This window comes from Artibeus jamaicensis, unplaced genomic scaffold (genome assembly GCF_021234435.1).
Source record: "Artibeus jamaicensis isolate MK-2021 breed Jamaican fruit bat unplaced genomic scaffold, CSHL_Jam_final scaffold_847, whole genome shotgun sequence".
NCBI classification, from domain to species: Eukaryota; Metazoa; Chordata; class Mammalia; order Chiroptera; family Phyllostomidae; genus Artibeus; species Artibeus jamaicensis.
In genome coordinates, this window is record NW_026522057.1 from 21982291 (window position 1) to 22005388 (window position 23098).

At 56.3% G+C, this 23098-nt stretch overlaps 1 protein-coding gene across 1 annotated transcript in view; it reads right to left on the reverse strand.

The window, feature by feature from the left end:
• The window catches only part of PADI1 (peptidyl arginine deiminase 1), a 31169-nt gene extending 14848 nt beyond the window's left edge, over positions 1 to 16321 (reverse strand). Inside the window, exons 1-6 of the mRNA XM_037154790.2 lie at positions 16173 to 16321; positions 4623 to 4803; positions 3417 to 3489; positions 2766 to 2827; positions 1388 to 1505; positions 1132 to 1257 (exon numbers count right to left, since the gene is read on the reverse strand). Of these exons, the coding sequence (XP_037010685.2) occupies positions 1132 to 1257; positions 1388 to 1505; positions 2766 to 2827; positions 3417 to 3489; positions 4623 to 4803; positions 16173 to 16264 (652 nt within the window). The 5' untranslated portion in view covers positions 16265 to 16321. The remainder of the gene's footprint in view (positions 1 to 1131; positions 1258 to 1387; positions 1506 to 2765; positions 2828 to 3416; positions 3490 to 4622; positions 4804 to 16172) is intronic.
• Positions 16322 to 23098: the final 6777 nt, after the last annotated feature.

Here is a 23098-nt window from a genome sequence, read left to right on the forward strand (position 1 = left end):
GTTTGATTCCATGCACAGGAGCTGTTTAGAATAAGCAAATCCACAGAGACAGAAAGCAGACTAGTGGTTGCCAGGGTGAGGGGAATAGGGAGGGGCTGGGATTGAGTACAGGGCTCTATTCTGGGGCGTGAAGAAAACGTGCCAGCCCTGGGGAGACGTAGTGGTTGTACCACACTGAGAATGTGTTAAATTCCACCGAATCGTTCACTTTAAAAATGGCTAAGTTTAGGTTATGTGAATTTCACTTCAATTTTAAAAAATGAACAGTAAAATTGAGTTTAAAAAAACATACTAGTTCAGCCCGCCTCCTTTTCTCCTCCCCTGACGGATGGCTGGGCTGGGAAAAGCCACCGTGGTGCGGTCTGTTCACAGCAGGAGAGGCTGTCAGTTCAGTCACTGAGGCTTCGCTCCCGTTCTGGTGTCACAAGGTTCTCAGACCAGGTCCCTGCCTGAACGTCCACCACGGATGCCTTTGGAGGAATGTTCTGGTTCCTGCCAGGCTCACTTGGCCAGAACAACAAGTTCTGGGTCCATTCGAACAGAGGTGGGTGGAGAGGAAGGAGGAAGGGGCGGGAGAGGCGTCTTGCTGTTTATAAACATGAGTAAGGACACCTGAGGGTTAAGGACTGGTATTTTCTTTAAGCCGCAGACTTTGATTAATTAAATCTCTGGTAGAGCAGCGTTCTCAGGACGGGCCTGGGCCCCAGCTTTGCTCGTTCCTGCCGCACCTCGCCCTGCTGGGACAGTGCTTGTCTGGGTGCCGAGGGCTCACCGCACGCTGAGCAGCCAGAGGAGGGAGGCGGGAGGAGACTGGCACAGGGGACAAAGAAGGGGCTTTGTTCCTCAAGAGACCTTGTTTAAATGCCTGCTCCACCCACAAAGGGCTGTGTGACCTCATGACGGTGAATTCATGCATCTGAGCCTCAGTTGACCCCTCTGTAAAAGGGGACTAGTTATTGAACCTCCTTCCTGGGCGGTTTGTCGTGTCCAGAGGGAATGGCTGTTTGTGAGCTGTAGTGAGAGTCACGACCGGAGCCGGAAGGAGGGGAAAGGTGTGGAACGGAGGAGAAAGAAGAGTGTGGGAAGCAGAGGCTGGAGCTGGGCGGGAAGAGGCCCCATCAGGCCACTCACCCCGAGCACAGAAGACCCCCACTCTTCTGGAATCAGAAAACGGCATTTTCATGACCAGCTTGTGGTTGTCAAAGAGCTTGTCGGGGCCGTCGCAGGTCAGCACCATTGGGGACATGTCCTTCAGGTCTGAAGAGAGTGGTACCCTTAAGATAACCCTCCATCTGCCCCCCCAGCAGTCTCCCCGCCGCCCACCACAGCCCTTCTCCGCCCCACGCCATCAACCCTGGACAACGCCACACGTCCCTCCGCTACTCACCATCCAGTGACGTCAGCTGGATGCTGGCAAGGTCAAGCCCGCTGGACCTGGGACTATCCCTGTCACAATTCACCAGCAGGATAGCCCCATAGCCCTCAGGGCCCCAGCGCCAGGTTTTCTGGTGTAAAATAAGAGACTTTGGGGTCAATGGCACCCAGGGGGCCCTGGGAAGGGGCTCTGGGTGAGGTTAAGGCTGGTGGCTTTGTTTGCTTGAAGACTTGGATCCTGGGTTGGCTTAGAGGTGTACCAAGGGCTCTTGGATTTGGGGACTGGGCTCCAGGTCTGGACACAGAGTGGCTGCACCCCGGTGCAGCAGACAACCGCACTACAGTGCACAATGGTCCCACCAGCCACAGCCGCCACACTCAGAAATGGTCTTGGCAAGCCTGCTGAGCTTTGGCCCTGACCTTGACAGGAGTGCAGAACCCCAGGAGACCCTGCTCATCCCGGCACTGTCCTGGGACCTGACCTGCACAGCCGCCCAGGCCCTTCCAGAAGGTCCGAGCTCAGGCGGGACTGATGGCTGGAGCCCAGTCTCTGTGGTCAAAGCTCTTCTTGACGTGCCTCTAACTCCATGCCCACCGGACCCTGTGACACAGGGCTCACTTTCCCATTTCACAGAAGAGGGGAAGGAGATTGTGGGAAGTGAGCCCCAGGTCCTCCAAATGCAGGTCTGGGGGGCTGTACAGGACCACCACCAGCCTCTGTGGCCCTCTTGTCTGCCCCTCTGGGCAGATGCTGCCCTGCACCAGCCCCAAACGTGACTCGTACCACGGCACCACTCACCACCTCGTCCGAGCACCGTGTGTGGTGAGCAACCCGCTGGGCAACTAGTGAGCCCCAGCTTCACCTGGTCCACAAAGCCCTGCAACCCAGCCTTCCTCTGTTCAAACTACATCTTCCACATACTCCCTGTGGGGTAATGTCTGGAGCCCACCCCGTCCTCCTGCTCCCTCTTCAGGGCCTAACAGGGGCTGTGCACCTGCCTCCCCTACTAGAAGCCTCGTCTTCCCCCTTGCCTTCATTCAGTCACTCAACACCCTTTTATGAAGTACCTACCATGTTTGGGGCTCCAAATACAGCCTAGGAAATAGAAGGTACATCAAGCAAAAGGACCAGTCCCAATTCCAAGGTGGCATAAGAGAGACCCAGAGAGGGTGAGCTGTTTTCTGGAAGTCACACAGCAGGTCCACCCCCCGGTGTAAGTTAACTCCTGCCTATGCCGGTCTGCTGGCCCTCAGACGGGTTTCCTACTCTGCTGGACACCACGGACCCCAGGAACCCATCGCCCTTCTGGAAGGAGGGCCGCCCCACCCCAGGCACATTCCCAGGTGTGCCTGTCAACCCTGCTGTCTTCAGGCAGCCAGGAAAGTCTCACCTTGTCACCTCGGCTCCTCTTTACCTTGCCCTGGCGGCCTGTGTCCACATCGAGGGAGATGTCTGGAAAGGGACGGGGAGGAGTCGCCAAGGGCTCGGCCAGTCCCATCTTCACAGCCACCGCCTCCAGGTCGAGGAAAGCTTTGCCCCCTGCCCAAGCCCATGAGAACCAGGAAGCCCTGTTCTGGGAGGCCCTTGTGGCCACCCCGTGGGGTTCTGGGTGTTGGAGGGACGGATGCTTTCAATCTGGAATCGCTTGCTCACCTACACTTGCTGAATTGCTAGCTCTCGGTGGCCCTGACTCTGGTGGCTGGGGGCTAGGCCTGAGGCTCTGGGTGATGGCTGCCCAGGGCTCAGGCTGAAGGGGCACGTGGCCGTCCAAGGTTCAGTGCTGGATCTTGGGGTTCTAGTGCATGTGACAGCTGGGACTCCAGATGAAAGGGGCTCATTGTGGATCTAGCTGTTGACATGTGGGCAGAGCAGTTTCTAGATTCCCGCAGCCCCAAGTATCGCTGGGTCCTCTTCCCTGAGGATGCCACCCTCCTCCATGGTGGAGGAAGCTGGCCATGGCTCACAGTGGCTCCCCTAAGACTTTCACCAGCCAACATGGAGGACAGCGGGGATTTACAGAGGGCCGGGAGGTGGTACGTACCGACGCCCGTGAGGTAGAGCTCGCTGTGGCCCAGGGCACTGTCCTCACCCTGCCCGAAGTAGGAGACCTTCACCTGCAGGGACAGGGTCAGCTCTAAGATGGCATGGCCGCCCCTTCAGAGATGGCAGTGGCCAGGGAATGGGGGTGACTCACACCTCCCAACAGCCCTGCTTAGAGGCCAGGAAGGCATGGGGGTCCCCAGGCCCTCCCTGTGGCTAAAGACCCATGTCCCGCAGGCCCCAGGCTTGGGTTCCAGGCTGCTTTCTCCAGCTAGAGAGGCTGTGGATACCTCCCTGGCTCCCCAGGCTGTGCCGAGGAGCAAGGAGAGCTGGGCAGGGCGGGGTGGGTCACAGAAGGAGCCGCTGGCCCCCTGGGATTCACGGGGGATGTCAGGAGAAGGGACGGCTGTCGCCATTGACTTAGGCAAGTTACTCAAGGCCTCTGTTTCTTCACCTGTAAAATGGGAGCAACAGCCTCCGCCCCATAATAACAGCTAGTGGTCATGAGCTCTTCCGATGGTCCAGATCCCACACCAAGTGTTCTACCCAGGTCCCCCAGCATGGCCCCAGCAGATGGGCCCATTCATAATGAGGCTACTCAGGGCCCCGCCTACAGGCACCTAGCGAGGAAGCAGAGGAGGTAAGATTTGAACCCATGGCGGGCCCCAGGGCCTTTGCTCTCTAAGGCTGCACAGTCCCTGCTTTGTCCTGTCCCATTGGTGGGTCACTATGTATGTGGTAGGTGGCCAGGGGCAAATGAGGAGGCGTCATCTGTGTGAGAGAAGCCTTCCCGCAGCGTCAGGTGTGGGAGATACCCACACTCAGGTATGTACCTGCTCCTGCACTGTGTGTGTGCGGGGGTCCTGCCTACACGAGAGTGGGGGGCTTGCTTGGGGGCCTGTGTGTAGGCTGAACACAGGGGTCACGGGGGGCTGTTTGCGAGTCTGAGGGGAGAGGAGGCAGGCTGTGTTTTAACAGAATTTATTTGCGTGCGTATCCGTCATGTTGGGTGTTGAGGTGGGTTGGCATGTTTGGGGTGTCTACGGAGTTGTATCAGGGTGTGTTGTGTGGATGAGGTGTCGAAAGCCTCGTGGGGTTTGGCTGCGTGGGGAGACATATGAAAGTGAGGTATGGGTCGGGAGGCTCTGACCTTGGGTGCAGGGAAGGGGGGAGATGCAGCCCCTTACCGCAGGTAAGGGCCTCTTACCTTGAGATCATTTAAGTCTTTACTGGCTGTGTCCACGGATACAGTCACATCCACGTTGGCATCCAGGGGCCAGTGGGACTTGCCTGTAGGCTCTGTCACTCTTGCCGGGTCGTGGACCATAAAGATCTCTACCCCGGAGCTCCCAGAAACCCCAAAGGTCTTGGCGCCCTTCGGCACATCGCTGACAGAGAAAGGAGAGGGGCAAAGGCCCAGGGTTAGGAGGGTGACCACAGTGGGGTAGTGGCTGGGCAGCCAGGCCACCCAAAGAGCACCCCCTACAGCTGGGTTGGGGAATGGCGGGGGCGGGCCTCTGGCAGGAAGTCCCGCCTGGCTGGGCGTGGGGCAGCCTGGGCTGCATCCACTGGCCCTCCTGGGACCCACCCTGGGCACATCACCCCCACCCTGGCTGTGGTCTCCCCATCTGCGGCTTGTGGGGTAGGAGCAGGGCAGCAGTGTTGAGCTTCAGTTAAGAGATAGAGGCCCCTGAGCAGCCCTCCCTCGGGGCCTGAGACAGAGACAGACAGGGATGCTGGGAATGGGGTGAACCACGATGCTCCACCCTTGGGCTTCGCAGAGACCCCGAGACTCCAGCGAGCCGAGACAGCAACCACCTCCAGGCTCCCCACTGTCGTGCTGCCCTCGGGAATCCACTTGGCCAGTCCCTCCGCCACCACCCGCACCCCCCGGGCAGCTGGACAGCCTCCTCTCCGATCTCCCTGGGCCCCCCCACCCGCTCCAGTCTGTTCTGTGAGTCATAGTGAGCTGTTCCTTTTTGCTCAAAAACAGTGGGACCCATCACACTAGTGTGTAATTGGAATAGACACACTCACTGCTACCAGATCCTCCACTGCACTCTCGTGAGTGTGTCCAGCTGGCTCCAGCCCGCCTGGCCCCAGGGCTCAGGGCTCAGTCCTCTGCTCTCTGTCAAAACTCACCCCTCGGGGGGTGGCCACTTGCTACATGGATATACTTGGAACCCCCACTTCTTACCTGCAGAACCATAACTGTCTTTTGAACATCTCTCCTGGGTGCCTAACAGGCATTTTAAATTCAACGTGTCCAAAAGCAAACCCGTGCTTCCTCGCTCCTGCCCCGTCAGACCTGCCCCAGACAGCCCATGGCCACCACCCTCGGACTTATCCTGGTCCTGTCTCCTTCCCTCTCACTCACATCCTGCCGCTCACAAACCTTCCCAACCTTCCCCTGCAGCTCCAGAAGATAAACACCCTTCCCTCTCCATGGCTAACACCCTGCTCCACGCCAAATCTTATGATAGGCTGCTTCCCCCTGCTCTCTCTGCTCCTGCTCACAGAGCCGCTTAAACAGAAGTCACGGAATGTCCCTCTTGCTCGTGACCTTTCCACAGAGCCTCTGTATCTGCCCCAAACTGGATGACTGATCTTGTAGTACCCCTTCATTCCTGGACACCCAGCCCCTTGCTGCCCCTCCGGCTTCCCAGCTGGCTCCACTGTGGGCCTTTGCGTTTGTAGTTCTCTTCCCCCCAACAAATACCCTCTGACCGCCGCTCCCCGCTCCCCATCTCCTTAACTAGGCACCCCAGCTGCCTAGTGAGACAGGGTGACGTGAATGACCCCGGACCCCACATTCCCTAACCCCATGACCCATTTTCATTTTAACCACGAACTTGTCACCCAGCGTGTTTACTGGATGATGCATTTTTCATCCATCGCCCGTGCCCAGCTCGGTGTCTGGCGTGGACCAGGGCACTGCAAACCCTGGTTCTATGCGTTAGGCCAGGGCAACCAGGACTGGCTTTCCTGGAACGGCCGAGCTGGGAGGCGGCGGAGCTGGGATTGGACCCCACCTGCCGGGCCCCAGAGCCCTTGCCTGCACATCCCCAGAGCAAGCAGACACGAGCTGAGGCAGCCAGCGGGTGGCAGCAGGGTTGCCAGCTTGTGGGAGACCCCTGCCTCACCCCACCCAGGGATGCCATCTCCAGGCACAGCCCTTCTGAGGGGTGGGGGGTTTGGGGAAGCCAATCCCCAGCTTTGGGCAAAAGTTGACATTTCCAAGTCACAGCCCTGGCCACACAACCCCGTATTTGGAGTCTTGGTAGAAAATAGTAATAACAACAATAACAATGCTGCTGCTGCTGATGATGATGAAGAAGAAGAAGAGGGTAAAGAACTGATACCACTCCTCTGGGGGTCTTAGGGGCTTCCGAGACTGGCCTGACCTCCTTCCTGCCCCCTCGCCTAGCTCAGCAGCTCACACCTCAGCTCGCCCCTGTCTGGGGCGCTGGGATCCTGGCCTCGGCTTCTTTCTCCCCTGCAAGTGCCAGGTGAGTCCCTGGTACAAGATCCAGACAGGCCTTGGAGAAAAGTGGCTTCCTTCAGGAGGCACATGATGGGTGGGGCTGAGGCCCAGGGGTCACCTGCCCTATAAGAGAGGCCTGAGTCCTGGCCCCACTGCCTTCCCTGCCCCTGTCACCTCCATCCAGGTGGCTGCCTCTCAGAGTAAAAAGATGCAAAAGAGCTGAGGCCACCCCAGCGTGAGCTTCGCAGCCCGCAAGCAGGGGGACTGGGTTTTCCACCAGTGCTCACACTTAGCAGGTCATGTGCCAGGCAGGCTCGGGCCTTTGCTCCTCTCGCAGGCTCCCAGATCTGTGTGGGGTGCTGTGGATTAAGGGCTGCTCTTAGGGGTGGAACAGGAAGGCATGGGTGTTTGGGTGGGCCCCAGGGTGCCCCCCAGTGGGGTTGCCTCACCAGCTCTCCAGTCTGCCCCGAGGGAGCTTCCTAATCCTTGCCTGCCTGGCTGCTTCGCTTTGGCACAGCCCCCAGACCTGACCAAGCCCCCAGGTGCATCCCTGGCGTGTCCCCAGACTCACAGGCAAAGTGATGAATTTGAAGTAGCCGTGTCAATGAGGGGAACTACAGTTGTAACCACACAGGAGACACCCCAGCAGTGTGACGGTCATGATCTTTATCATCATTTCCAGGGTCACCATGACGAGCTGTGCCCTCACCTGCCTTCTGCCCCTTGTGCCCTTCCCCATCTCTGCAGGAAGTAACAGTGGCGGTGGGGTGTGGCAGGGGCCATCTTTTGCATTCTTGAAGAGCCACTTCAAGCGGCACCTTCTCTGTGGAGCAGGGTGTAGACTCGGGAAGGGGGCCTCAAATCTTGTCACCTGACTGCCCTGAGCCTTGGTTTTCCTCCTCTGTCACATGTCACATGGATAGAATCCAAAGAGCTACTGGCTAGGGCTGCTGGGAAATTCCATGAACTGATATATTTAAAGTGTTCAACCCTGGCTGGTGTAGCTCAGTGGCTTGAGCACGGGCTGCCAACCAAGGGGTTGCTGGTTCAATTCCCAGTCAGGGCACATGCCTAAGTTGCAGGCCAGGTCCCCAGTGGGGGCCACATGAGAGGCAGCCACACACTGATGTTTCTCTCCCTCTCTTACTCCCTCCTTCCCTTCTCTCTAAAAATAAATAAATAAAATCTTTTACAAGACAAACGAAAAAACAGGTGTTAAAACAAAAATACAAATAAAAAGTAAAGTGTTCGGCACACAGTAGGTGCTTAATAAGTGTCAGGTGCCATCGCCACTGTTCCTATCACTCCTCCTCCGTGCACCTCAGCCCACTCCGGCCGGAACCCCATGTCCTCTCCCCGTCCCCACGGCACAGGTCCAGACCCCCGTGAGGCCCCTGCACAGTCCCTCTGTGCCGGCCACAGCAGCGTCCTGCCTGACCCACCCTGCTGCGTCCCTCACCGCATGCCCAGAGCAGGCCTGGGGCTCCAGGTCAGGAAAGAGGTGCAAGGAGAATGGAGTCAATTCTCAGAGAGTCTCAAAGAGGAGGTGCGGTGGGGGGGTGGGGAGTGGGCAGAGAATTGCAAATCAATAGGTAATCCTCAGCCATGCCCACTCGCTTAGGCAAGGTAGGTGCCCACCCACCCGTGAAGGCATAGGGACAGCACGTCTCACGGGTAACACTGGGGTGAGTATATTTGGGCAGCACTTTCAAGCACCTACGGGACGTGCCAGGCACGTGCTCCATTTCTGACACCTGTGATCTCGCCCGCACCGCACACCGACCCTCCAGGGTGTGTGCTATTGCCCTCATCTGGCAGATGAAGAAATCTCGGGGGCATTAGGTGACTTCCTGGGGTCACACAACTGGCAAAGGGAGGAGGATTGTCTTCTATCGTGCTCTGCCCTGCTGACGTTAACATGAGCATTGCGTGCGCTGACCAGGAAGGAAGAAGGGAAATGTTGAGACTCCATGGCACCCATTTCTCCATACGGTTCCTTGAGAGCTGGTAGAGAAGGCCCAGGCAGAACAGGGGGCACCGAGGCAGAGAAGCCATGTTCTTCCCTCCCCATACACACGCCTGAACCTTGCAGGGGTGCGGCCAGGGCAGGCCAAGAGAACGGTGCCTGTGACCTCCCAGCCTCCACCTGCCCGAAGGTGAGGAGACCGTACAATGGGGTGTCCCACCCATGGCCCACAGGATGGCTGTACACGCGGCCCAACACAAAATCGTAAATTTACTTAAAACCTTATGAGATTTTTTTATGATGACATGTTACAGAGCATTCCATGTGTGGCCCAGGGCGATTCTTCTTCCTCCAGTGGGACGCAGAGACACCGAAAGCCTGGACGCCCCTGGCCGGGGATCTGCAGAGGCCTTGTCTCAGGGGTCGCCCTGGCCAGCCCCTCCCAGCACAGGACTCCAAGGTCGAATCCTCCCGCGACAGACAGCTCACCGCCTCACACCTCTCTGTGCTTTGGGCTCAGGTAATTAGAAAACGTTTCCTTTTGCTTGGCTGGAACCTGTCTCCCAGAAGCTCCCACCCACTGAGGCTGCGCAGGCCACACCTTAAGTCAAGTTTCCCAGTCGGTTTCTAGGGGAAGGAGAAACACAGCCACCACGATGAAGTTCCTCCCATGCCCTCCACCCGACCTGCCACTGGGACTTCCCCAGCCCTCAGGGACAGGCTCCGGGGCTGGAAGGGCCCGACCCCTGAACTAGGGTATGGGCAGGGATCCAGCCTCTGGATGGGTGGGCGGATAAGGGGGGCAGGAAGCGAAGGACCAGTGTGCTTGGGGAGTTGCCCAGGGCACCGTGAGGAAAGAGGCAAGGTCAGGAGGGAAGAACAATGCAGAACTGAATAGAAAGGCTGGAGAGCAAGCTAGTGGGCAGCCAGGGCTCCCCTTCACCCCTGGCGAGCCACCTGCGGTCCAGGAGCCCCCGGGGTGCCACCTTCTAAGTGTCCTGGATTAAAGATCCCTGAACTGAAGCCACAGGAGATATCGGGGGACCAGTCAGCAGGACCCAGCAAGGCCTCGCTGGTGCAGCCAGCTCTGTGGAACCTGCTGCCTGGAGCTGAGACCCACCGTGGCCGACAGTCCCACAGAGCCAGGCAGTCCCCCCACGGGTCCCAGGCTCGAAGGATAGCGGATCCCCAGGGGCACACAGGGTCTCAACACTCACGTCCTGAGCCCCAGAAAGGAGGGAGGAACCACCTCAGGGTGACAAGGGCAGGGCCCACGCTTGGCGAGTACATCACAGTCCACAGCACAGGTCTACTCCACCCCAAGCCCCTCCCCACGGCCCCTGCCTGCTGCGAAGGGGGTCAGCATTCCTCTCCCCTTTCGCAGAGGATGAGCTGATAATCAGAGGGAAGTCACCCAGAGGGTAACCGTGGCAGGGCAGGGATTTGACACTGCTTGGGTCTGACCCCAAAGCCCACCCCCATCCTGCCCCCACTCTGCCCCCGCAGAGCCCCAGAAACACAGAAGGTTCCCAGACCAGTCTCTCGACCTCTCTGGGCCTCAGTTTCTTTGTCTGCAAAATTAGGAGCATGGCAGTCCCGACCTCGTGGGCTTGTTGTGAGATTCAGTTGACACAATACAGTGAGCACTGTGAGCACTGAGACCCCGCTGCCATCATTGTCACGACTGCCACAAAGGGTGGGGGGCAGCAGGCACAGCCCGGGGAAGAGGATTCTTGCCCCTCCCTTCGCTCTCCGACCTGACCAAGAAACGCATGAGCCATGCGGTGGTTAGCACCCACATCCTGAAGTTCTCTGGCTCCAGGGGAACCCCCACCATGGGCTGTAGCATCTCCCTGTGCCATAGCCCAGCACGGAGCTGGTCCCAGAGCAAGTGGCTGCTAAGGTTTGTTAAATGACCACAGTGGGGTACAGGCCACACAGGCTCAGACCCTGGCCTGCTGTGGCTTCCAGTCAAGTGCCGGCTGCGGCTGACAATCCACAGCTCCACAGGCATTTTCTCCAAAGTCCAGAATCACAGAGGCTGTGGCCGTGTCCCCCCCCCCTACCCAGAGAGAACAGTTTCGGTGCCGTCTCCCTGTCATTGCTCAGGAAGGGGCACATCCAGGCCCTGGAAGGAGGGCCCCGGCTGGCCAGGCCTTGTTTTCAGTGGACCGCTGCCTGCCCGGGGATGGGGGCTGGAGAGGAGGGGCAGCAGCTTCACCCAGAGGCCTTCCCAGCAGAGGCCGACAGGGGCTGGGGACCAGGATGTCCCTTAAAGAGGGCCCAGATGGACAGTTGGAATCACGAGTCCCTCCCCCGCTCTCAGCCACAGATTCCCCATGTGCCAGATGAAGACAAGTGTGCCTGGGCTCTGTGGGCGATGAGATTCTGCATCTTTCAAGTGGGGGCCAAACTCTCAGGTACAAACAACAGGTATCGCCATCTAGCATGGAAAAAAACAGGCTCGGAGAAGCTAAGTGATGGCCAAGTTCACACAGTCTGTGAGGACCAGCTGACCCCCCCGGCCAGTAGTTATGACTAAGAGCGGTCCTGCTTCCAGCCATCATCGAGTTGACTCTCATGTCCTTCTGGCTCCACGTCCCACCCCCTTCTCTGAGCATCAGAACCACTTGGCAGAGCTGACCAGTTGCTGAGAAGCCACAGAGGGAGGACTGAAAGCTTCTCTGGACAGAGCAGAGGACAGCACATCACAGGGAAAGCATTCTGGGATCAAAGAGGAATCCCCATCACAAGGGAACGGCCCCCACCTCATGTCTTACATCGGGAATAGTCTTCTCTCAGGCTGCACCAGCTCGGGAGAGGGGGCTTGTCTCAAGCCTGCAGCCCTGTGGCCCCAGCCCATGAGGAACAGAAGGGTGGGGTCTCAGAAGGAGGAGAGAAAACTGGAGGTTGGAAGTGATGGGAGCTGGGAGGGGAAAAGGGGAAGGTAATGCCAAGGCTGGAAACGATCAGAAGGGGAGAGGGTGCAGGGGAGGGGCGGTGGGGCGGAGGAGGGCGGGAGAGAGTGGCTGACCTTGGAGCTTGCCTAGCTGGTCCAGAAAGGGCGGGTAGCAACAGGAAGACCTGAACTAGGGTGGCCAGTCTCCGAGGCCCTCCCTGGTGAACAATATTTTGTTTCAAGAACACACACACCTTTCCACATCAAGAGTCCACAGCACACAGGCCTCTCATGGCCCCATGGGACTTATGGGAAACTCTGGCCTCCTATGCTCCAAGAACCCTCAAATTTAAACTTTAACATCAGTAAAGGAATGTGACGTGGCAACAGGATGGAGCGAGGAGAAAAGGTCCTCATGGGCATTAAACCCGTGCCCCAGCCCCACCATGGGAACCTGTCAGTCACGGTGATTGGTGAGGCATCGATCTTGTACAATAATCACCACGAAGGAGCACAGTTACACCTCATTGTACCTCTGTGCACGGTAAAAGCATTAATTTACTCCTGTAAACATTAAGAACATATTTACCACAAGTTTTATAACTCTGTACAGGGAGCCCCCCCCCAAAATGAAGTGGTCTGGATCCTCTCTCTGGCTCTCTGAGAGGTCCTACAGAGACCCACCTCCCCACCGTGACCTCCAAAGTCTGGCACCTCTGATCCAAAGGGTCCCTTTTGCTTTGATGCTTTTGCAGGACTGAGGGAGGCTGGAAAAATCCAGAATGTCCCCGCCCCGCACCCCAGCCAGCCTTCTCCTCCATCCCTAAGAATGAACATTTATTATAGCCTCCAGCCCAGGGCTCTGGCCTCTGGGAAGACAAGGAGGGCCAGGCTGGGCCACTAATGGGTTCCCCATGCTGCCCAGCCCCTCTCTTTTTGGCATGTGTCCTCTGGGGACCACCTTCAAGCAAGGACATGGACAGCAAGGGCAATCTGGCCAGACCCAAGGGGGCAGCGTGGTGAGCTGGCTCACTGCAGTGGTGGGGGGTAGGATCTGCCGCGCACGCTAAGTCAGGGGATTTCTAAGGGCTCCCTGGGCTGAGACACCCTGGGGCACACAATTATCCCAAACACAAATATTTCTCCAGATCGCCAGTCCATTCAGCACTTGGGAGAATTAATCACTTCCCATGACATCAAACCACACGCCCACCTCCCCAGGCTCCCCTGGAGAATTCAGACTCCAAACTCAGGTGACTGGCACACCTCTTCTGGGGGCCTTCCCCTTTCTACCAGCAGGGCTAAATAGAAACCTCTTATTTGACCTCAGCTGGCAAGGCAGCTAGCAATGGGGGCAGGGGAGCCTCAAGCTCATTATCGAGTGCAGCTTCTTTGTTGGGAGTGAGATGCAGGCTCCTCTTAAAGCTTTTCTAGGTTGACAACACCATCTCCACATCTCCCACCTTTCCTGACAATTCCACACTCTCCTTTCTGCATCCACGGCAGACCTCCAATCCACTGCAGAATAAACTTCTGTTTTCTAATTTAGCGTCTTGGTGGCAACAACCCTAATCACTACCAACACTGGGGCAGAAGTGTCCTGAGGGACTCAAAGTGCTCACTCAGGACCCTGAAGCAGCAGCCCCTCCCACAATCAAGCAGAACACTGCAGCTACAAACAACACAGACAACTTCTTTGTCCCCTTCAGCTGGGCAGAGGCCACACGTGAGGACGCTAAGGTGCTTGGTGACCCCAAAGGAGATTTACAGTCAGCATCGTCCTGTGGTCCCACCATGTGCACCCTGGTCCGTCTTCTGCTCCTCCCACCCTCTGAGGCATGATGGGAAGAGCAGATCCTGGAGAAAAGGGGGCCCAGGGGACCGTCATTGCCGTGAGCACCTCCCACTCCCGGGACACCCAGCATGCAAGGGGCCCTACACACACACACACACACACACACACACACACACACACACATCTCATAGATCCTCCTCCTGCCCCATTAAAGTGCTTACTATTGTTTCTCTGTTTGTCAGATGAGGAAACTGAGGCTCAGAAAAGTGTGGCAGCTTGCCCAGAGTTGCTCTGCATGAGTAGAGGGAGCTAAAATGAGGACCCAGGTCTATCCAGCTCCAGAGTCTGGGCCCTTCTACTCTTTGCTGAACCAGAGGGGACGAAGCTCATCTTGTTGGGGCTAAGAGAGGGCCAGTGGTGTGGCCCAGGCCCGACAGCAAGCCAGCAGCAGAGGGGAAGCCCTCCCAAGCACCCCGTCAGAGACCTCCCAGCTCCCAGTCAGATGCCTCTGGCCCTAGCCAAGGGCACCGCACAGGGCCAGCGGTTTGGAAATCACCTTCCAGAGACAGCCCCCCAGGGCGAGCACAGGGGTCGGCAATCAGGAGGAGGAGGTCCCCTAGAGACCGTTCCCCTTCTCCTGGCATTGAAACGGGGTTGCCGGGTAAATCACAGGAGGCCTAGCTAAATCTGAGTTTCAGCCAAACAGCAGACTTTTTGAATACAAGTATGTTCCACTCAATGTATTAGTCATCCTTTATCTGCAGGGGGTTCTGAGACTCCCAGTGGGTGCCTGCAACCATGGCTGGTGCTTCTATGCATAAACGCCATGCTCTTTTCTCACACACACACCTACGATAAAGCTTAGTTTATAAATGAAGCACAGCAAGAGATTAACAGCGATAACTAATAATAAAATGAGACGATTATAACAAGGTACTGAAATAAAAGCTATGTGACTGTGGCCTCTCTCTCCGTCAAAATATCTCATTGTCCGGGACCCACCCTTCTATTCCTTGTGACGACGTCAGATGAGGCCGAGGCCACGTGACGAAGATGCTAAACAAAGGCATGATTCACGCCCCAGGCGGGATGGAAGGGGACGATGCGAGATTTCGTCACACTACCGGGGACAGTGCGCAACTTAAAACCTATGAATTGTTTATTTCTGGAACTTTGCATTTAATCTTTCCAGTCGACCACAGGTAACTGAAGTCGTAGAAGGCAAAACAGCGGACAGGACTACTGCACTAAAAAAGAAAATTGCTGTTTATCTGAAGTGCAAACCTAACCGGTCTGCAATTCTCATTGCTAAGTCTGGCAGCCCTGTGTCAAAAGGGCAAGGGGCGGGGATGGGAAGTACAGCAGCACTGGGACGATAATCAGTGGTACTGTCGTAACTATGCGCGGTGTCAGATGGGTCTAGATGCATGGGGGCGATCACTTCATACGTTATATAAATGTCTAGTCACTAGGCTGCACACCTGAAACGAACATAATATTCATGCCAATTGTGATTGGAAAATGTACTCTAAAAAAAGGGGGCAAGAGAAAATGGGGTCTCTGCTGGCCACTTAGTTCTGAGAGAACCAACCCCACAGCAGGGTCCCCAGTGTGACCTCCAGCCAACCTCTGACCTCCGGTGCTCCCAGATCTCCTTCCCCAGCCTGTCACTGGGGCTCCACGGCTGGAGACGGGGTGGGGAGGGCTTCTGGGGCAGAGGCTCCCCTGGCCCAGCTGGGAAGCCGGGCCCAGCGTTCAGTGACTGGACTGGGAGAACACAGGTACTAAGACCCAAGGGGGATAGGAGCTCAGCCCCAGCCCCCTCTGGGAGGGGTTCCTGCCCTGAGCCCCCCATCTGCAGGGGCTCCAGCCTTATCTGATCCAGCAAGATGGAATCCATAGCTAGTCTGTCGGAGCTGGAGAGGCCCCCAGAGACCCTCAGGTCTGACTCCATCAGTGGCCAGGTGGCGGAAACTGAGCCTGGGCCAGATCCCCGGGCCTGCCCTGATCTGGGCAGAGCCAGGACAGAGAGGATCTGGGTCAAGAGGAGAAGCTGATGATTCCACTGCCCCTCAGATGTCACCATAGTCACCATTACCGCCGCTGCCACCACCACCACCACCATCACCCTGGCGAACACAAACTCCAGATCTTGCTGCAAGTTCTTTTCATTTTTTAACTCATGGCATCATCCCCTAACCACTCCCTCCTGATGCCTATCGCCCTGGTCAGCCTCCAAGGATCAGGTTGCCACACAACCCACCCCTCCACTTCAGAGAGATAGGTCGTTGGCAAGAAACCGGGGGACGCCCAGGCCTGCTCCCCGCCTTGGGCAACAGTTCATCCCGATGCTCCACACACTTCCACTTGGGCACCAGAGTGCACAGACCGGACCTCAGAGCCTGAACTCTTACCAGGGCTCCAGCCCAGCGTCCTGACCCTGGGCCCAGGAGCCAGCGCCCCGAGGTGAACGCTGTTCTCTCCTCCCGGGCTCTGCAGCCAACTCCACCTGCTCTGCTGTTAGAACAGGCACCAGGCATGCACCCCATTGCCTTGGTGTCCTTCCTTCTAGCCCAGCCCTCTGCAGCCAGCTGGGCACCTCTCAGGTCTCACCTGCGAACATCCACATACGTCTTGACGCCCACCACACACACTGCGTAGGTGGGCTTCTTCAGGGACAGCCGCACAGCTTTCTGTGTGGACATCCTGTGCCCTCCTGCGCCCTGTCTCCCCAGCTCCCCTCCTGGGCACCTCGTAGCCAGGAAGGAGTGTGAGTTCTGACGGGTCGGTGCTTTCCTCCTCCCTTTTAATTTCACTCCGAGACCTGATTAGCCTGCCTGAGCTAAGTCCCCACCTCCTGGCTCCACGCCCAGCCCTTCTCATTCAGGCCTGTCAGTCCAGGAGGTCAGGGGAGGAGGCGCCGAGGTTTCTCTGGAGGTTGGAGAAGAAGGTTTCAGCTGGTGCCCTTGGTGGGGCAGCAGCCCCCGTCCCCCTTCCCTGGCTCCACCTCCATCCTCACAGTTGGTGCCTGACCCCACACTGTTAACGAGGTCAGCGTCCTCCAAGGGTTGACTGGATCTTGGACCAAGCAGTTTACAGATCTTATCTCATATGCGAGGAGATCAGGCAGTGTACAAAGCCCAATGCAGTTGAACTGCCTGGGCTCCGATGCAGCCCAGCCTACGCGCTGGGGTAGTTCACGGCTCTGCGGCTCCATTTCCCGTGTAAGATGAAAGTCGCAATGATAGTACTTGTTTCTTTGGGTCGATGTGGGGATTACATGGGCTAAGTGTGAGAGGCCCGGTGCAGTACCTGGCACCTGGCATTCACTAGAGGAAACGCCAGGGATTATCACTAGTATCTCCACCTTACAGGAAGAGAATCCGGGCTGCAGGTCGCACCGACAGGAAGTGCCCACCTGACTCACAGCACCATACCACCCCCCAAAGGTGAGGTTATGCCCTTGTACCTCAACTCCAGAGGTGGCAGAAGCCACCTTGGCTACACATCCTTGGCCAGCCAGTGGGGAGGGCACTTGAGAAGGAGCTCAGAGCAACGGGCTGAGGGGGGCTGATTCGTTTCTGAAAACCCCCTTTTTAGGGTTAGGTGGGAGCCAGCCCTTGCAGGGCTCTGGCGAATGCTGGTTCCCGCCTACTCCCAGGGTGTTTATGGACTTCCGTTCGTTCATTTGACAGACATTCATCGAGCACCTGCTCTGTATTCGGCACTCATTCAGGATGGGGACGAACAAAGCAGACTGCGATCCCTGCTCTGGAGGCGTTGGTATTCTGGGGAGACAGGCGATAAGCTACAAGAGGAAAGTGTGGGTAACAGCAGATGATGCAGGGGCACTGTTCCCCGTCATCCAAGCAAGACATGACAGTCGCTTGGTCCTGGGGAGTAGCAATAGGGGTGGTGAGAAGTGGTTGGATTCTGAATCAGTCTTGACGATGGAACCGAGAGGCTTTGCTGACTGATTGGATGCAGGTACGAGAGAAAGAGAGGGCGCAAGGATGACTGGAGTGTTTGGGGCCCCAGCAGCAAAAAGGATCGAGTTGTCATCAGAGAGATTGGAAGGTGGGGGGTGGTCAAGCTGAGTGGGGGCTTGGCTGTTCCACGTTGGACTTGTTAGACATGTCCATTAGACCTCTGAGTGGAGATGATGGATTACAGGTGGCATGCTCCCTCCGTGGGGGCGTGGCAGGTGATGAGGCGGAAGGTTCCCTCAGGAATCACAGGGCAGCCCTCCACAGCCATGGGGTCCTCTCATTCTGTGCGGCCACTGAGCAGGATGGAATAAAGGATGCCCCACCAGAACTCCCTCGGCTCACTGGTCTGGGGTGGGTCATGGCAAAGAGAGAGAGATGGAGAAAGAAGGACCACCCCTGTCTAGGGAAACACTGTCTGATGGGACAAGAGGGGGACACAGCCTCTGCCTCCAGGAACCCCCAGCCCGATGAGGGAGATGGGAAACATAAAAATGGCATAAACAGTTATTTGGTTACTTTTGATTTTGCAGATCTTCCTGGAATGATCTTTCTTACTGCCAACATATCTGATGACAAATGTTCTTGATCTACAACACTGATTACACCCAAAGGCACCTAGACAAAGTCTGGTTTGCCCATGGATGCAGAGCCCAGGAAAACAGCACTTCAGTGATGTGAGGTTTCCACCCACCCGCCCCTATTAACCAGACCAGGGCCATTTTGTTCAACAGAATGTAAAGTGGAGTATAAAATGCAGATTCCCTAACAGCACATGGGCATATTCCCATTGGAGAAGGACAGATGGATGGGTGTATGGGTAGATGGGTGAACGGGTGGATGGATGAGTGGATGGATAGATGGGTGGGTAGATAGAGTGGATGAGTGGATAGGTGGGTGGAGGGGTGGAAGGGTGGGTAGTTGGGTGGATAGATGGATAGAGTGGATAAGTGGATAGAGTGGATGGATGGGTGGGTGGATAGATGGGTAGCTGGAGTGGATGGACGAATGGGCAGGTGGATGGAGTGGGTGGGTGGATGGGTGGGTAGATGGAGTGGATGAATAGGTGGGTGGATTGGTGGGTGGATTTGTGGGTGGTTAGATGGAAAAGACCAGAGGAGGGTAGGTTGGTACATAAAGAACCGTCTGCAAAGATGATAGTAATGACGATGATGATGGCCACAATGACGATGATGATGATGACAACATGCTAGCAAACACATGTGTAGCCCTCACCACATGCCAGGCAGTGTTGTAACTCCCTTCCACGTACTAACACATCTAATCCTCACAACAATACTAGGTGGCGGGTACCAATTAAGCCTGGAGTCCCAGGTTCAAACAGACCACAGCATGGGCGTGCAGGAGGTGACTTTTGCAGCGTGCGGGCAGTTCAAGGGCCAGAGCAGGTCGCGGTGACATAAAAGAAATGTTTTCAGAACTGGAGGAGGAGGGGGAAAGAGCAGAGCAGGCAGAGAGACTGAGAGGAACGACAGTGCACCCCCATTTTACAGACGAGAACACCAAGCGCAGAGACATTAAGGGGCCCTTTTGAGACCTGAAGCTGGAAAGTGGCGGAGGCATGATTTGAGTCCGGGCCATCTGAACCCAGGGGGGCTCGTAGTTTTTGGCTTCAGCCCTGGGAGGCAGATCATCAGGTCCTTTTACCTTCTTCCGCATGCTTTTATATATTGTTTGAAAAGCTTTGGTGAGCAAATGTTTTTGCTAATGTAAGAAAATAATCTCCCTTTGAGGAAAAAATAAAAAGAGTTTCCTGTTCTGGCCTCTCTACCCGCCCTGGGCTATTTGCTCCCTGCCTTCCTCCCTTTTTCCTCCAGCTCTGAGAACATTTCTGTTAAGACACCATGACCTCCCCAGGTCCCTGCCCTGCTCGGAGCTCCCAAAAGTCACCTCCTGCGCACCCATGCTGTGGTCTATTTGAACTTGGGATTCCAGACTCATTAGGTCAGATCTGGGAAGAATAGGAGCAGGGGAACAGAAGGACATAACTGCCACCTCTCCCCTCTGGGTAGAATATACCACTGGGATGGCCTCAAAGGCAGCCCCGTGCAGGGGGGTGGCCTGCCAGCTGCTGGGTGACCGTGGGACTCTAGCATGATTCCCAGATGCCCCTGGATCAACCCAGGGAAATCACAGCAGGGAGGGTATATGATGCCGGTGCTACCATGTTTAAGGCCTCATTTCCCCCATTTTTCAAGATTTTTTTCAGCACCTTCCATGTGCCAGGCATTATTCTCAGCATTGGGGACACACTAGTGAATTAGACAAAGTCCCTGCCCTCAAGGTGCATGCAAAGTAGCAAGACAAACGGAATAAACTGCAGGGTAGAGACCAGGGTGTCAGGAGGGACGAGACTCGGAGGAAGCAGGGTAAAGGGCGGACTGGATGGGGTGTGTTCTGAGTGGGCTGATCCCGGTAGGCTTATCTGGGGAAATGACAGCAGAGCAGAGATCGGAAAACCAGCACTTGGCATTCAAGGGCTCTTCTAACCTCAGATAATCTAGAATTCCTTCAGTCCAGGAGTATGCACCCCCTTCAGGCTTCCAGGCTTCATAAGATAGGGTTGTCAGCTAGACCAGAGTGTTCAAACTCAGATGCCTTCAGGGGTCAGGCAGACAGCATGGTGTGGGAAGCTGCCAAGTGCAAGGCAATAGGGAGGAGTGGCAACTGTGGCAAAGGGAATAGAGACTGGTTTGGCCAAGTATTAAAATTCAAGATTTCTTAAAAACAGAGTACTATAGGTCAAGAAAACCCATCTGTAAGTCAGCCTTGACCCCTGGGCAGCTTCAGACCCCAACATCGACTGTTCATGGATGGGTGGGTCCGGAAGGTGACGGAGGAAATAACTGGTTGGAGACGTCATTTGATGCTGATGAGATCTGTCACCTGGGCCCAGTGATCCTTGTCACTGTCGGGCATGGAACTCATCAGAGTGGGTCTGGGCTGCTCCCGTGATCACTGACACCAGCTCTTCTGCTCCGGGGGACCCTGTCCCTAACACACACACACAGCCTGTCTCTGAGCTTGCTTGAGACAGCCATGGAGCGGGGGAGGGTCAGCAGAGCTAGCCCTGTGGCCCTTCTCCCCTGGCAGCACCCCGAGCACCACAGACACAGCACCCTTCAAAAGGCAGGCCTCGCAGCTGGCAGGGCCCCTGGTTTTCCAGCTGGGTAAACCGAGGCTCAGAGAAGAGCAATGACATATCTGTGATGACCCTGTAAAGTCACAGGAAGCCAAGGCCTGATCCAAGGTTTTCATTCATTCCCTTACTGACAAAACATCTCCTGGACACCTTTTGTATACATGTGCTATTCTAGAAGTCAGAGTTCTCACCACCTGTTGGGCCCTCTCAGCCTCTTACATTGACTCACCCCTCTGGGTCACCTTGACCCTGTCCTGTGCCCCTGGAGCACAGGGCAAGATCCTGGACCCCTGGGAGGATAAAGAAGGGAGCTCAGAGGCTCTGACTTGGCCTTCGTGAGAAAGCAGGGTGCTCACTGCTTCCCTCGAGGCCAGAAAGTCTCAGGCCAGGAGGAATGTGCCCCTTCCTGCTATTAAATGACTTTAATAGCAGGAAGTAGTGAGGGTCGTGAGTCCACCTGGTCCTCTCAGAGCCCAAACCCCAGGTCCGAGTCTCCATTGTGCGCCAGAGGCCTTTGGGAATGACCAACTCCCTCCTGGACTCTGGAACGTCAAGGTCTGTGTGGCAGCCTCAGCAGCACTATGGCTGGACACGATACAGGCCTGAGGGTCTTGTGGTCGGTGGAGACAGCTTCACCCTCAAAAGTAGGGGACTGAGCAGCCTCCCAAGCACCTCACCTGCTTGCCTGCCCACAGCTGGCCTGTTTCCATCTCAGCAAATGGTGCAGCCTCCACCCAGGTGCCCAAGCCAGAAACCCAGGCAACCTCTTCGATTTGCCCCTTCCCTCAACCCCAACATCAACACAGTCGCCCCTGACCTGTCAGCGCTACCTTCCAAACCTCTCTTAGCCCCATTCTTTCCCCTCCACCCCTTCCCCCACCCCAAGCATGGCCCTTGTCCCAGCCATGCCATCTCTCAGCTGAGACCTGAGCTGCCTCCCAGCCCCCAGGCTCACTGTACTCCGTGCCACAGACAGCAGTGATCCATGGAAACCGTGCATCTGATCACATCGTTGCCTTCTGTCTGCAGCGCCCCTCGGCCCCCAGCATACAGGAGCGTGGGAGTGCACAAAGCCTAGACTTCGGGGCCCTACTGTCTGGGGGTCCAGTCTGGGCTCAGCCATGTCTTAGACTTCAGGACCCTGGGCAAATGGTTTAACTCCTCTGAGGCTCGGTCTCCTAATCTATAGCATCCGGAGTAATGGAGAAGCTGTAAATGACCTATGCAAAGTGCCTGCGATACAGCTGATCCTCAACAAATGGACATTTAGCCTGGCATTCAAGTCCCCCCCCAGACCAGACCCCCTGATAATGCATCCCCTTCACTCTGTGCCCAGCCGCTGTCCTGATCATATCCCTCCGCGTGCCCCGCCCCGCTGCCCTCACTCCGGGCTTCCTCCAGAAACCCCGCCCACCCCGTCTTCCCTGACTCCTCTCCTCTTTCTTCTTTGTCCCTTTCTTCTTCCCGTGCCCACTCCCCAGACAGGCTCAACACTTCATTTCCCTCATGAATTTGCTTCCCACATTCTAATAAAAAGATCTGAGACAGCTTCCAAAACACACCCTGGATACGATTTTATATTAAGTGAGAAAATTAAGTCAAAGAGTGAGGGGCGGGGAGACAAAGACAGGGGTCCTGTCTGGGTGGTAGATTTAGTTCTGAGTTCCCTGGTGGCCCAGGGGAAAAGGGGAATATAATCAATTTCATGAATCATGGGGCTCACAAGGTAAAACTAACCCAGTTGAGGAAGAGAAGCCGGGCTCTTCCGGGCCCTGAAAACTGAAGGAAGTTCCCCCACACCTGGGTGGGGTTCAGTAAACACAGCAAGGGTGTTGAACCAGGTGATTCCCAGCATCCTTATGACTACTTCTGGCTCGGTGCACAGACACGCTGGGGGTGGGGCATCCACAGGACTGTCTGCTGGGCGTCCTTCGGACCCTCCTCCATGAGCATTCTCTGTTTTAGCAAACCCCAGGTTAGATAGGGAGTGGAGGGGGTTGGGATTCCTTCTCTGAGGTCGGCTGGCTCTCTCTTCCAGCTGCTAGAGCAGAGATCCAGTATTTTCCAATGTCAGCCAACCCGGCTGCAGTTGAAAACCCGCTGTGGGAGATCGGACCGGGTCCAGCACCTCCTACTGGCTCCGTCGGAGCTGGGGGACTGTTCCTGCCAAGGGAGTAAGGGTAGTACCTCTGCTGGGCATGGCCTAACACAGGGCTTCGAATCTCAGCTGGTCCTTCCAAAAAGCTTAGATCACCTGCCTCATTGAACACACAGGGACAAAAAGGCCCAGAGAGGGAGAGCCACTCGCCTAAGAACACACAGCCTCCTAGAGGCAAAGTGGGACAAAGGACAGAAAAGCAGCTCCAGAGTCAGACACTTGGACTCTTGGG